The sequence below is a fragment of the Poromitra crassiceps genome (genome assembly GCF_964638095.1).
Source record: "Poromitra crassiceps genome assembly, chromosome: 2".
In the NCBI taxonomy this organism is placed as follows: Eukaryota; Metazoa; Chordata; class Actinopteri; order Beryciformes; family Melamphaidae; genus Poromitra; species Poromitra crassiceps.
In genome coordinates this window covers 27,876,124-27,891,521 of record NC_139624.1, presented here as the reverse complement: position 1 = coordinate 27,891,521, position 15,398 = coordinate 27,876,124, and the positions used below count along the sequence as shown (strand labels likewise).

The window sequence follows — 15,398 nt, the reverse complement described above, 5'->3', positions numbered from 1 at the left end:
GCTGCTTCTGGGACGCGGGTCGGGGTCTTAATCGGCCTCGGCTGGGTCTACTGGGCGAGGGTGTATGATGTTCGACAGACCCGAAACACCTTACGACCCCAGTTAACATCACTGATGACGCGTCCCAGCGCATGCTGTAGTATGTATTTTAAACACAGTGATCGAGATTATTCAATATCTCAAGTTAAATATTATAGGCTAATTCTTTGTGTGGATTTATAGTTGGTAATCCAGTATTGTAAGGAGCCGAGTTATATGTAAATAAGGTCCTTTCCAGAAAATATAGCATAAGATATTGGTGGCAATTTGCCTTATCTTTAAAACTGTGGCAACTGTGGAATTCAATTAATTGTTTATTTTTTAGAGGTTCCCACACAGAAACAGGCTCCTGCTGTATGGGCTGTTTAGGATCAAAGTAAAAGGATAATGGTTCTTTCTTTTGCCTCCAGGTTCGGTGGAGTCATGTACAGAGGAGAAGGCGAAGAAGATCAAGGCGGAGTACGAGAGGAAGCTGGGCTCCATGAACAAAGAGATGCAGAAGCTGCAGTCAGCCCAGAAGGAGCACGCCCGCCTGCTGAAGAACCAGACACAGTACGAGAAACAGCTCAAGAAGCTCCAGCAGGACGTGGTGGAGATGAAGAAGACCAAGGTACATGAATGCAAACTGTAATGTAGTATCCAGAGCGGAAGGCAAAAATGAAGGAGCAAGTCCTTACCATGCCGTCTTTGTCCACCAGGTGGGGCTGATGCGTCAGATGAAAGAGCAGCAGGAGAGGAACAGAGCTTCAGAGTGCAGGAGGAATAGAGAGATCGCCTCTCTGAAGAAAGACCAGTGCAGGGCCGAGGTGAGAGAAATACACACAGTTAAATAACATTCAAATCCACAAATAAATCCTCCACTGGGTTCAAAGGAATTGTATCATTTTGCTGTGAGGACTATTATGTGCATTGGCTTATTTAGACATTATTTGTTCTATTGCTTTTGGCCATATTGTGATAAATGAATGAATCTGTATTTTTTTTTCTTTTATTTGTTTTATTATATTACATATTTTACATATATTCCATTACATATATTGCATTGTTTTATTACAAGAAAGAATACGATTGCGGATACAACCGGCCAAAATGGGTTTTCTCAGGAGGGTGGCTGGCATCTCTCGGGACAAGGTGAGAAGCTCAGTCATCCGGAGTAGAGCCGCTGCTCCTTTGAAGTTGAAGTTTTTTATTCAGGAACATATTGCATCAAGTTAAACACTAGATGAATGTCATGTCCTTTACAGTGTAAATGTTAAAAACACAAACACAAAACATTTGAAAAAAGAGGGGTTAAAATATACGAGATCAAGTTACATCTTTTCATTTATAAGTCTGCTCAGGTAGGGGATGGTGGAGTTCCTATAGTGCTCAGTTCTTGTTGGCATAGTCTGGTGCTGCGGCCAGAGACATACCCATTGGTATGTCTCTCCGACACATCTTCTCTTCTCTCTGAGAGCCGACAGATGCCGAGGATACTGAGGGAGGACTGGTAGTGTTTCTACTCATGGCCAAGAATAATGCGGCAGGCTCTTTTGGGGATTTTCTCCAGCTGATTGGATTGGTAGTCTGACAGGGAGGAGTGCCACACTGGAGCACTATACTCTATGGTGGGCTGGATGTATGTTTTGAAAATGGTCACTAGATCAGCTCTGCCTACACCAAAACGTTTAAGCCTACGTAAGGTGTGCAGTTTACGGTTGGCAGTGGAAAGCATTTGGTTGACCTGCTGATCCCACTTCAAGTTCGCTTGAATCCATGATAGGCCAAGGACCTTGACTGACAACACCACTTCTAGATGGTGGTCATTCAGAACCAGGAGGGCTGGGGGGAGTGGATGGCGGGGGAAAATTACATGGACAACTTTATATTTACTAGGGTTTAGCTGCATACCCAGCTCGTCCATGACAGATTGCAGAGAGGAAGGCTGGGTGAGGTGGCGCTGTTCTGCGATGGTCATGGGATCCACGTACTTCCACCTGGCTACATGGGAGCGCAGAGCACTGTCAATAACTGCCAGGAAGATGACTGGTCTGAGCTTATAGTCCCCTGTGCCACTCCACAGGTCAGGTTGAGCCATGAGGACCGACAGCTCTGGTGTCTCACCTACTGTCGGCGATCAGTCATGAAATCTAAGACCCAGGGAATGAGCTCAGGCCTAACTCCCAGTTCAATCAGGCAATTTGTGGCAATGTTGTGATTAACCTTATCAAAGGCTTTATCAAAGGCTTTATCAAAGGCTTTATCAAAGGCCTTATCAAAGGCGTAGAAAGGAGCCAGTTGAGGTGGTTCGGGCATCTGGTAAGGATGCCACCTGGTCGCCTCTCTATGGAGGTGTTCCAGGCATGTCCAACTGGGAGGAGACCAATAATAATAATAATAATAATAATTGATTGGATTTACAGTATATAGCGCCTTTCTAGATACTCAAAGCGCTTCACATATCAGGGGAGGGAGGAGGAGGGAACTCAACTCATCCACCACTGATGTGTAGCACCCACCTGGGTGATGCACGGCAGCCAGTTTGCGGCACCGGGCAGACCTCAGGCTAGCTGGAGAGATCATATGTCCACGCTGGCCTGGGAATGCCTCGGGATCCCCCAGTCAGAGCTGGATAATGTGGCAGAGAATGGCTGCTGGAATGGCTACCTCCACGACCTGATTCCGGATAAGCGGTTAAAGATGGATGGATTTATTTTATTATTGTTGTTGTTTTGCGTGTTTAAATTGCAGATGAACAGGATGTAGATCGAACATAAATCCACCTAAACTCATTGTGCCCACATTTTTAGGTTGACATAATGAAAAAAAAAAAGAAAAAAATAATAGTATATCATAGTACGTGGTAAACTCATACAAAATGATGATCAGTTTTTTGTTTTGTTGGTGGCTGTTCCTTATGATGATCACTGACTTCACACCTTTTGATTTACAGCTGAATCACTGCAGATGGCAGGAATTTATTTTTCTTGTTATTCACGTCTTCCAACAGCACCAGCTGAAGCAGCTGGAAGCTCAGAAGAGACAACAAGAGTTGATCCTACGCAGGAAGAATGAAGAGGTGAGACACAGGGAGGAAATGGACCGGGCTTGAGCCACCTTAAAACTTTTTTTTTTTTTTCTTTTTTTTTTTTACTTGGCCAATAACTTGTCCTGGTTGTTACTCCCCTCTGCTGATCTGGGGAGAGTTGTAAACTAGCACATGCTTCCTCCGATTATGTGCAGTTGCCAGCCGTTTCTTTTCAACTGACAGTGAGTTTCACTGGTAGGACCTAGCGCGTGAGAGGATCATGCTATTCCCCCCAGCCCCCGCACTTTGGTTTCACATGCACACATGAAAGTCACAATACATGTAACAAACACCAGAATACACAATAGGCTAGGCTACACAACACAACAAATGACAGAATACATAATACATACAACAGAGAACAAGATGCACAGTACAGACAGTGTACAGTACAGACATTAATAAAGGACACGGATTCCAATGTGATTGATGTTTATGAGTTCAGCAGAGCTATTGCATTTTGATATGGAATAATTTTTTCTAGATGTTTTTAGTTGCTGCAGGGACTCTATAGCGTCTTCCCGAGGGCAGTTCTGTGAACTCATTAAAAAGGGGATGTACTGTACAGGGTCAGACACAATTTGTCTGGCTTTTTGTGCCACTCGTGTTTTAGATACATACTGTACATCCCAGTTGTTTCTGCTCGTTCCCAATAATTTTACTTGCCATGTTTGTAGTTTGTGACAGTCTATTTTTGTTCTTAGCCCTAGATTCCCATACCATCTACATATCAAAGGTCAAAACACTTTCTATAAGACTTCTGTAGACAGTCATACCCTTAATCCGGCTTCCCACCCGCAGACACGGCCAATTGTGCCTGTATGGATGCCCGACCAAGCCGAAGGTAACACGGGGGCTCAAACCTGCGATCCCCATGTTGGCAGGCAGGGAATTTAGCGCCGCACTACCCGGACACCCCATGTTTGTATTACGATTTGCAGAATGAGTGTATTATTAACTGTTCTCCTGTGTTAGGTGACGGCCCTGAGGCGGCAGGTGAGACCGACATCGGGGAAGGTGAGCAGGAAGGTGAGTTTACCTGAACCGCTCCAGGAGCCGTCGCACCGAGGACCCGCAGGACGGCTGCAGTCTTCTGGGGCGACACATGCCAACGGGTCCAGGTACAACTGAGTGTGTCTGTGTCTTAACAGTTGGTTTTATATTTTAGAAGTTCTTGTTTTCTGGTAAAATCCAATGGCCATGTCGATCTCCCTGCCTTCTTCAGGAAGTCCCCAGTGCGGATGGGTGTCTACTCCAGCAGGACAGCCAGGGCCAAATGGCAGTCTCTGGAGAGACGCGTCAGTGACATCATCATGCAGAGGATGACCATATCCAACATGGAGACAGAAATGAATCGACTCCTGAAGGTAAACTGTCAGAGTAAAATACAACTTATAAAGAGAGGAAAAGGAGGTTATTGGATATTTAGGAGCACAATTTAATGTAGAAGTAATGTACATGTGTACTGAAAAAGTTTACTAACAGTGTGCATCTTCAATCAAAATAGCATGGGCAACAAAACGCAACGCATTTCAACCTCGCTGGTCTTCGTCAGGCTGTACTAGCTGGGTGTGGGCTGCCGCACCTGTATAAAAGAGCATACGTGGCAAAGGTGAGGTGACGTGGCACACGGAAGAAGGGTCTGACGCAATAGTGATGTCAAAATATAGAATTGCATGTACTAGAAACATGTGAGCATAGAGAAGACATACTTAGAAATGTAAAAAAAAGTTTGCTTACTACAGTATGTACAAGGGACAGGCATGATATGTACAGTGTAATGAGGGGATACATAATGCAACACTTTATAGAAAACACGTTAGGTCAAACTCCTCATTGAGTCCGTGTGGAGCGACTGTGTTGAGCGTGTGTATCAAGCGTGCTTCACGCTGCAGGAGCGCTCTGTCAAAGTCTCCACCTCTCGAAGGAGGTATGATTATGTCTATGGCCCAGAAACGGAGATCACAAGAACTCGCCATCTTCGGCTGCTCAGAGTCTTCTCTGAATTTCCCTAGATTTTTGATTGATTGATTTATTGGGTGAATGTCAACAATACAGGGAAAACACAGACAATCACCGAGGATAAAAACACAATAAAGCCATTGGCTTATTTCCATTGCGGTCCTCTACAAACAACAGAGGGACAAAAAAAACAACACACAAATGGATATCACCTTCTATACTCAAATTAAGACTATTTTTAACATTATTACTAGATTTGAATAGGAATAATGGCACACTTGACTATTATACAATACATAAACATTTGTTGTTATATGTAAGGACTTAACATACACAGAGAAACAAGAAATACTAGGGGGGGGAAGGAGTGGGTTTGCGGAACGGGGGTTTAGCAGTGGGAGGGGGGGGAGAAGCTCGCTCACACAGGACTGGGGGCTATGCTATCGCTCATAGCAGCCTCCATCTATATGGCCCCATTCAGATGAGAACGAGGGAAGGAGGGGGGGGTGAGGATGAAGCGTGGAGGAAAGATTGCAAGAGCCAGGCTGGAACAAGGCGGCATGGGGGGGTGGGGGGGTGGGGTGTGTGTGTGTGTGTGTGTGGCTGTACAACAGTCTCTGACACAGGGGTCAACTGTTGCCAAGAAACTTATCCTGAAGGAATGGAAAACCCCCCACTTCACCCTCTTTTCAATTGTGGCTGACGGATATGACCTCTGTAATACGGATGGAGAGACTTGGTTCTTGAGGACCAACTCACTTCATACATTTTCAGTTATTTGGGACCCATTTTTAGCCTACCTCAGTGAGGCTTGGGGCTTGGGGGGACTTGCCTGGTTGATCTTTCGCGGATCCCGTTGCGTGGGATCTCGGACACGATATATCTTGCAAGCATATAGATACCTTGTGCAACTGGTAGCACGATACAATACTGAGTGTTAAAAAAGGTTGATAAAATAAAATATTGAAAAAAAAATGGAGATCATTGTCACTGTGTGAGTGCTGGATAAAGTGATCAACCAAGGGTGCCTTGATGTCACGGCGGCAGATGCCACTTTTGTGCTCGGTTACGCGTGTGCGTAAAGGGCGCGTCGTTTTACCGACATAGAGGAGCGAACAGGGGCATTTGATGGCATAGATTACTCCCCGTGACGCACAGGTAGTTAAGTGTTTGAGAGTGACAGTCTGTCTGTCTGGGGTTGTAAATTATTTGATTTTCAGGGTTTGTGGGCAACAGGAACAGTGACCAACGGGTGGAGGCAGAGAGTCAATGGTAGGTTGTGTGACAATTGGAGAGTATGTGGTCTTGACCAGCCTGTCTCTGATATTATGGTTGCATGTGAAGGCAATCCTGGGGGTTCAGTGAAGATACCATGAATTTGCAGGACTCTCCAGTGTTTAAGCAGGCAGCATTTGATTTTGTTGGCCAGAGGGGAGTACTGCAGTGTGGCAATAACCCTGGGTGGAGATGAGTCTGGAGTTTTCGGCTGCAAGAGAATGTCCCTATGAGAGTGGAGCGCACGTTTATAAGCATGGGAGATGGGTCGGCGTCCATAGCCTCTCTCATGGTGATCACATGTTTCTATGCAATTCTATATTTTGACTATTCTATATTTTGTCACTACTGCGTCAGACCCTTCTTCCGTGTGCCACGTCACCTCACCTTTGCCACGTATGCTCTTTTATACAGGTGCGACAGCCCACACCCAGCTAGTACAGCCTGACGAAGACCAGCGAGGTCGAAACGCGTTGCGTTTTGTTGCCCATGTTATTTTGATTGAAGATGTACATTGTTAGTAAACTTTTTCAGTACGCATGTACATTACTTCTACATTAAATTGTGCTCCTAAATATCCAAGAAGCTAAAAAATTTTCTCTTTATTATCCTACTTTGGCCTGCTGAGCTTTCTTACTTTTTTCTATTCTCCTGGTAAACAACTTAGCCCAGCACAGGCTTCCCACGAAAAACTCGATTATCATATTGACATTTGCAGAATTATCAAGCGAGCAGTCCCTACCACAAAGTAAAGAAGAAATAAATGCAACCTACAGTAGCTATCATGGTGATGTCCATGGTCCACAGGCATGGCTTCAACAAATGCAGTCATGCCATAACATTTTCTACTTCAGTGCCATGCATATGGGCCACCGACATCTCCAAGTCCACAGCTGAAGATGCCCATTGCTCAAAAGGCAAAGTGTGAGGAGGGGCTTTCCATCTCTGAGCTACTTTTTGTTTTGCGGCAGTAAGACCTAGCAACACCTAACGCTGCTGCCTCAAGGATAAATTCAACCCAGTAAAATCATTCAACAACAAAACAACAGGAACAAGGAACAGCAACTCCCAGCACTACGGACATCTTCCTGGCAACTTCTCCCCAAAATCAACAAACGGTCGGCATTCCTAGACCATGTGTATAAAGGTACCATGTTGCCGGGGGGCATAATACACAGTTAGGGCTTTGAGATAGTTTAATCTGAAATAATTTATGAGGCGTGCAGTATAGTCTATGGGCACAGTTGTAATGAATTTGGTGATTGGGGTTCCTGGAAGATAGAATGATATTAATCCACACCATATCCCAATTGATTATATTAGATGAAATGGAAAGATCCCTACTCCAGCGGACATTGACTTGCAATGGTTTTTCTGCAGCCTTGGTGATAAAAGTATAAAGACTAGAAACCAAGCCCTTAGTGGTCTTGGATGCACAGATCTTATGGATGGGATGGCCACAGCGAAGTTGCAAAAAAAAGAACAAAGTGCCAGATAGATTATAATGAGACTGAAGGTCCTGAAATGCCCAAAGCCTATTACCTGATGTCATATCGGAGAGAATATTAATGCCATTTGTCTTCCATGGAGGGAAAGAAATCAGGCGACCACCCACACGAAGAGAGAAATGATTAAACAAGGGTAAATGATTATGGAATTTGAGTGATATATTGCCATGAGATTCAACAGTTCATTGTGGCAATAAGGTGAAAGATTACAGGGTCATAGCTGGATCTACAGGTTTTGAGAGGAATGTTGGAGAAAATGTTGTCCTGAAGGCTGCAAGGCCTAACCATCTCCTCCTCCACCATCTCCTTGTGATCCCACATTCAGTTTCTCTCTATGTATCAGTGTGGACTTCCACATGCTGCTCACATGGATTTCAGCAGGTGGGAGTACTTGCCTTGAGAGACAACTTCTTCAGCCAATCAGCGTCGGCAAATGCACTCAGAAGAACGGCAATAACATTTTTCCCGCCGAGAAACTTAGCTGGTGCATACATACTCTTATTGATACTCGTTATTGAGTCTATTTATGCAATAACTGCACTTACACGTACTGTATGGCTGTGCTTACTCTAACGTTACCGCTCGTTGCTTCGGTAATCGCCATTACTGTTTTGCCAGCCCTGATTGGCCGGTTGCGTTGTCAACTATTGGTCCGTGGAATTCCTGGAAATTGCTGTGGGCGAGCAGGAGTCCAGACTGATCCATAGAACGAAACAGAATGTGAGTTCACGTGATCAGGAAGGATTACCAGGCTCAAATCAATTTACAATCCCCCCCCATGACATCTATTGCAGCACATATACTCAATTCCAAATGATAATTTCAGCAAGCAAAAATAAGATATAGCTCATTGAAATCTACTACAGTATGTTCATTGAGTATTAGTCAAGTATTTGTTATGGAGATAGTCCTGAATATCATGAACCCATGGCAGTAAACTCGGTAAACTCTCCCTCCTTTCCTCTTACCCTGCTTCTCTCCCACCACCCCCAGCAACGTGAGGACCTGACCAGGCGGAGGGAGCGCGTGGCCAGGAAGAGGGAGAAGATGGCGGTAGAGGGGGCCGACGCCGACCGCTCCCTGGTCTCCCTGAATGAGGAGATGGAGTCTCTGAGCGCCAACATCGACTACATCAACGACAGCATCGCTGACTGCCAGGCCAACATCATGCAGATGGAGGAGGCCAAGGTAAGAGGCATGGGCTGAGTGGATTAGTCCATGATAATAGTGAATATTAAACATTATTTGTATGATGCTTTGCTTTACATAGATTAGTTAAGCGAGTGGGAATTCTTGCAGTCACTCATAGTGGGGCATCCAGCTGGTGCAGCCAGTTCTGCCTGCCAACACGAAGGTCCCAGGTTCGAGCCCCCGTGTTACCTCCGGCTTGGTTGGTCGTTCATACAAGCACAATTGGCCATGTCTGCGGGTGGGAAGCCGGATTAAGGGTATGTGTCCTGGTCACTGCACTAGCGCCTCCTCTGGTCAGTTGTGGCGCCTGGTCGAGAGGGAGGGGAACTGGGGGAATAGCACGATCTTCCACGTGTTATTTCCTGCCGGTGGAACTCCTCGCTGTGAGGTGAAAAGCATGTGCTACGCTATGGCTCTCCCCAGATCGGCAGAGGGGGTGGAGCAGCGACCAGGACAGCAGTGGGAATTGGCCAAGCAAAATTGGGGAGAAAATGGAAGAAAAATCTGAATAAACTTGATTAAAAAACAGCAGAGTGAAGAGAATTTAAAAAAAGTGCTTTATAAGAATTAAGACAATGAACATAGAAAATACTGAGAAGGAAATCTAATTTAAGAGTTAATCAAATAGCATGTGATACCATCTGAATATGTTTTACTGGTAATAGTGTCCTGTGCCATTTTATTAAATCTGTCATTATTATGGGATGCAGGAGGAAGGAGACACAGTGGACGTTACCGCGGTGATCAGCTCCTGTAACCTATCAGAGACCCGCTTCCTCCTGGACCATTTCATGTCTATGGCCATCAATAAGGTATCCTATTATATATCCTGCTGTATCTTAATATCTCCTCTGATGTGGGTTTGAAGTTTAATTCTCTAAATCAGTATTCATTTATGTCAACCTTTTTTTACTTTTCATTTAATCTTTGTGTGATTTGCTGATGTGCATTGTTGTTTGTTTTGCAACATATTTATAACTTTTATGTTAATCTTGATCCTTGATTCCCTCTTGAAAGAGTTTGGGAATACCTGATTAAATTAATTTTTAATTAAATTAAATTAAATTCAATTAAATTAAATTAGATTAGATTAGATTAGATCATAATTAAGAGGAAGTTGTCATCTTCCAAAGAAAAAAACACTTTGTGCCAGAAGGAAGTTCAATGGTACTCGACCAATCACGAGACATGTAAACAATACACACTGATGTTGTCATAGACATTATCAGTGATATCATAGACATTGTGACATCATCAGTGATACACACTGATGTTATCATATACTATTTCATCAGTGATGTCACTTAAACAATTGTGATGTCATCCGTGATTTTGACAGACACTGATGATGACTGCACTGCTCACCTGGGTGTGATTTTAGTTTTTATTTCAGTTAACTAAAATGTTTTGTTTTTCTTACACCTAGTTTTCGTTCTTAGTTTTTAGTTACCTATAATAACCTTGATGTGAACCTGTGTGGTGTGTGTCAGGGCCTGCAGGCAGCTCAGAAGGAGTCCCAGGTGAAGGTGATGGAGGGCCGGCTGAAGCAGACGGAGATCAACAGTGCCACCCAGAACCAGCTGCTGTTCCACATGCTAAAGGAGAAGGCCGAGGTCAACCCGGAGCTCGACGCCCTGCTGGGAAACGCACTGCAAGGTGGGAGACCCCAAGGAGACATGTCATCTTTCAGTCATCTTTGCTTTCACCATGTGGCTGTACTTTACTTTGCAGGCTGTATTATTTATTTATTTTAGATAATTTTTGGGGGGCATTTTGCCTTTATTAAATAGGACAGTGGGCAGACAGGAAGGGTGGGGAGTGAGAGAGGGGATGACATGCGGCAAAGGACCACGGGTCGGATTCGAACCTTGGTCGGCTGCGCGAAGTACTAAGCCTTTGTGGTACGCGTGCTACCAGGTAAGCCACCAGGATGAAACTTATTCGATAGTCATACTGTACAAAGAGAATCATTTAGGGCCACTTTGCCGATTTTCAACCATTGCAAAATCAGTAATACTGTATAATGCAATGTTTAAGTTCCCTACTGCATCTTGCCTGGACTGAGAGCTCCCTGTTCATTCACAGAACTTCCTGGACCAAATTACATTATTATGATGTCAAGGAAGTTCTGCAAAAGAACGTAGAGAGAGCAATGTTAGTGATGAATGAATGAATTAATATTTTTATTTTCGTGTCATGCCACTTTGTGGGTCATCCCATATGGGATTATATGACACCTCAAGTTACACAAAAAGATTACATGGTTAGTGCTCGGACCGATGTGAAACCCTGTGCGACACTGGTGGAGAAATGGGGAACAGATGGTCTCTCCAACCGGATACTCAGCAGCCCCCATCCCCTGAGCATTTCCCCACATACAAACATAGTGATAGTGATAGTAACACCATGGCAAAACACATACAAACATAGTGATAGTGATAGTAACACCATGGCAAAACGCATACAAACATAGTGATAGTGATAGTAACACCCTGGCAAAACACATACATAGTGATAGTGATAGTAACACCATGGCAAAACACATACAAACATAGTGATAGTGATAGTAACACCATGGCAAAACGCATACAAACATAGTGATAGTGATAGTAACACCATGGCAAAACGCATACAAACATAGTGATAGTGATAGTAACACCATGGCAAAACACATACATAGTGATAGTGATAGTAACACCATGGCAAAACGCATACAAACATAGTGATAGTGATAGTAACACCATGGCAAAACACATACATAGTGATAGTGATAGTAACACCATGGCAAAACGCATACAAACATAGTGATAGTGATAGTAACACCATGGCAAAACACATACATAGTGATAGTGATAGTAACACCATGGCAAAACGCATACAAACATAGTGATAGTGATAGTAACACCATGGCAAAACACATACATAGTGATAGTGATAGTAACACCATGGCAAAACGCATACAAACATAGTGATAGTGATAGTGACAACATATCAAAACACATACAAACATAGCGATAGGGATAGTGACAACATATCAAAACACATACAAACATAGCGATAGGGATAGTGACAACATATCAAAACACATACAAACATAGTGATAGTGATAGTAACACCATGGCAAAACACATACAAACATAGTGATAGTGATAGTGACAACATATCAAAACACATACAAACATAGCGATAGTGATAGTGACAACATGGCAAAACACTAGTGACACCATGGCAACAGGGAGCTCTCAGTCCAGGCAAGATGGACGGAAGTTAAACATTGTCCATTTGTATTATGCTACGGATTTTGTAATACAAAGCTGGTTGAAAATTGGCAAAGTGGCCCTTTATGTAGTTTCCTGTTTGGACAATATTCTTTGATATTCATTTGGCTGCCCTCAGATAAATACTAAATACTAAATAATAAAAACACATTTTTGGTTAGTACTAGGGGTGGGGGGGGAAATCGATACACCATAGTATCGCGATATTTTGCCTGACGATATTGTATCGATATTTGGACGCCAAGTATCGATATTGAAAAAAAAAAAAAAATCCATGCCATGCCAGGCCACCGGGCTGCTATAAACTTTACTTCCAAAGTGAGCAGTAAACAAACGGTAGCATATTTTCATTTTGTTTTAACAGTAACAGTTTTGTCATAACAGTCATTTACAAATTCCCCAGTTACTGATTGGGCTGCACAAGATGTTTTGTGCAAGTGAAGTGAAGTTGCATTGTTCAAAAACTACCTAAGTACAGTAGTCCACACACACATCCAGCTAAGGTGGACTGTAAGTAGACTGTAACAAACAGTTCAGTTTGTCAGGTGCATGCAACTATGACATGACTTTATGAAAGTTGTTGGTCTGTCTACTTGACAATGTTGCTGCAATAAAATGGTTGAAGTTAGATGTACAGACTGGAAAATTGTTCTTATATAAACCAGATGTTGACAAAGTTTTCCTTTGGGGACATCATTTGCAGTTGAAAAAGTAAGAAATTGCAATAGATCGAAATATCGCAATATTCAATATATCGCAATATTCAATATATCGGAATATTGGCGATATCGCAATACTATCGTATCGTGACTCAAGTATCGTTTTAGTATCGTATCGTGGGCATCTGGTGATTCCCACCCCTAGTTAGTACATTTCATAAACCAAGGTCCCCTTAAAAAGTGTATAATTTTAAAAGTGCAACAAAACATGTCTTTCCTTTTACTGTAATTCCTTATATTAAAAGTTGAGTCTCTGAGCAGTGATTCACTGAGCCATCTGACATGAGAAGAAAATCCTCAATAAACTACAATATGTCCAAAATTCTGCTGCCCGCATGCTCACCTCCACCTGCCGCTCTCACCACATCACCCACGTCCTCCACAATCTCCACTGGCTCCCCATCATATACAGGATTCACTTCAAAATATTACTCATCACCTTCAAAGCCCTCAACAACCTGGCCCCACCCTACCTCTCCGACCTCCTTCACCACCGTAAGCCTATCCGCCGCCTCAGGTCCGCAGATGCTAACTCCTCCAACCCATCAAAACCAAGCTCCGGACCTGGGATGACAGGGCCTTCGCCACAGCCGCCCCCGCCCTCTGGAACGCCCTCCCCAGCCATATCCATCATGCAGACACTCTGTCCTCCTTCAAAAAAGCCCTCAAAATCCAATTTTACCCTTGCTTTCAACCCAAGTTCTTTTCTCTCACCTTTTTATTTCTTTGTTTTTCTCTATTAAAGTTGTTTTATCTTGTAGTGTGAAGCGTCTTTGAGCACTAGGAAAAGCACTACGGTATACAAATCTGATGTTTTATTATTATTAAAGCCTGTAAAATAAGGTGCACTCATTTTCTCATCTTTGAGTTTGATGTTGATTTGGTTTCTTTTTGTTTTCTCTGTTGTGTTGGTGTGAATTCAGAGTTAGGTTACCTGTCAGCAGGTGAGTAAGAGATGCATTGCAGTGTGACTGTATTTCTATTTGAGAGAGCATGGCAGACGCACACTACAAGATTTCCAACAAATGTGGACCAAATGAAAGGCAACTATCAACAAAACCTTCAACAACCTTAACACCTCAATCCACTGTTATCCTATTAAGAATGACCATGTAAGTCATTTTCTCCAGCTTCCCTGATAAAGATTTCCAGTTGAAACTATATAAGTGAATGAGTATGAGTCCATTCTCCTACCAATCTCTAATAATATGGGGGGGGGGGGAGTTTTAGTTGTATTTATTTACACACGATATAAACAGAAACGGATAAAAGAAAATGCAAACTGGAAAATAATCTGCAGGTAGAGACAGGAAACCCTGGAAGAGCTTATTCGGCATTCGGTACGGGATGGGTTTAGCACCCCATCCTGGCTCTCTCGTGAGGGAGAAATCCACAAACGCTACGGATTAGCCTCCTGAAAATCTGTGCAAAGATCGGTGCGGCCTGGGGTCCTTCAGGCTAGAGCGAGGTGCCCGGCGCAGGCGAATGACGTGCAACGCACAGGCCCTCTTGAGGCATCCTCTCTGCCTCTGGATTGCCTTTGCCCCGTGAGGGTCTGGTGAGACGAAGGAGGAGCGCGGCCGGGAGTTACCAGCACTAGCTCTATTGCTGCGGATAGGGGTGTACGACCCTTCCGCGGGCAACGTTGCAGACAGAGTAGGAAGGCTGATCCGTGAGCGGCTTCTGGGATGCGAGTCGGGGTCTTAATTGGCCTCGGCTGGGTCTACTGGGCGAGGGTGTATGATGTTGAGAGACCCGAAACACCTTATGACCCCAGATAACATCACTGATGACGCGTCCTAGCGCATGCTGTATGTATTTGAGAACATAGGGTCTCTACCTCAGAAAACCAAATAATCCGTACTGTACAAAGCATAAAATACAACAGAAACAAGAAGGAAACAAGAAAACAAATAGACAAAGAAAGGAAAATCAATAGTAAAAAATGAAAAAATAGCAAAAAAGGAAAAACAAAAAAACAATCAAAATATAGCCGCAAGCGGCAATAGCAGGGCTTCAAGCCTTGCGCAAATTGAACCCCTAATAGTCCTGGAGGCAAATTTGTAGAGCAAGTTCAGGTGAACCAAAAAGTTGCTTGATAATTGGAGAAACGGCGTGGGAGTTATGGGGCCCTATCTTCGCAAAAGCGGTAATTTAGCGTTTGTGTTCGTTTAACGCCGCGTGCAATGCAAATTGGGTACGTGCACAACTGCATGCCTGTTATAATTGTACTGGACATAGGCGTGCCACATGCCAAACCAGGTGTTTCAGCACTAAAATGTGGGGATAGGTGGAATTATCCTATCGTCAGCAGAGCACAATTACTGTACTTTGCGCTAAGAGCTTTTAAAAGCACCAC

The 15,398-nt window shown here is 43.7% G+C and overlaps 1 protein-coding gene across 1 annotated transcript in view; it reads left to right on the top strand.

The window, feature by feature from the left end:
- The window catches only part of LOC310799237 (kinesin-like protein KIF21A), a gene marked incomplete at both ends in the record, with an annotated part of 116,544 nt that overhangs the window by 75,182 nt on the left and 25,964 nt on the right, over positions 1-15,398 (top strand). Inside the window, 9 exons of the mRNA XM_083661810.1 lie at positions 450-649; positions 738-845; positions 3,029-3,097; positions 4,082-4,227; positions 4,332-4,473; positions 8,845-9,039; positions 9,753-9,854; positions 10,533-10,698; positions 13,963-13,983. Coding sequence (XP_083517936.1) covers positions 450-649; positions 738-845; positions 3,029-3,097; positions 4,082-4,227; positions 4,332-4,473; positions 8,845-9,039; positions 9,753-9,854; positions 10,533-10,698; positions 13,963-13,983 — 1,149 coding nt within the window. The remainder of the gene's footprint in view (positions 1-449; positions 650-737; positions 846-3,028; positions 3,098-4,081; positions 4,228-4,331; positions 4,474-8,844; positions 9,040-9,752; positions 9,855-10,532; positions 10,699-13,962; positions 13,984-15,398) is intronic.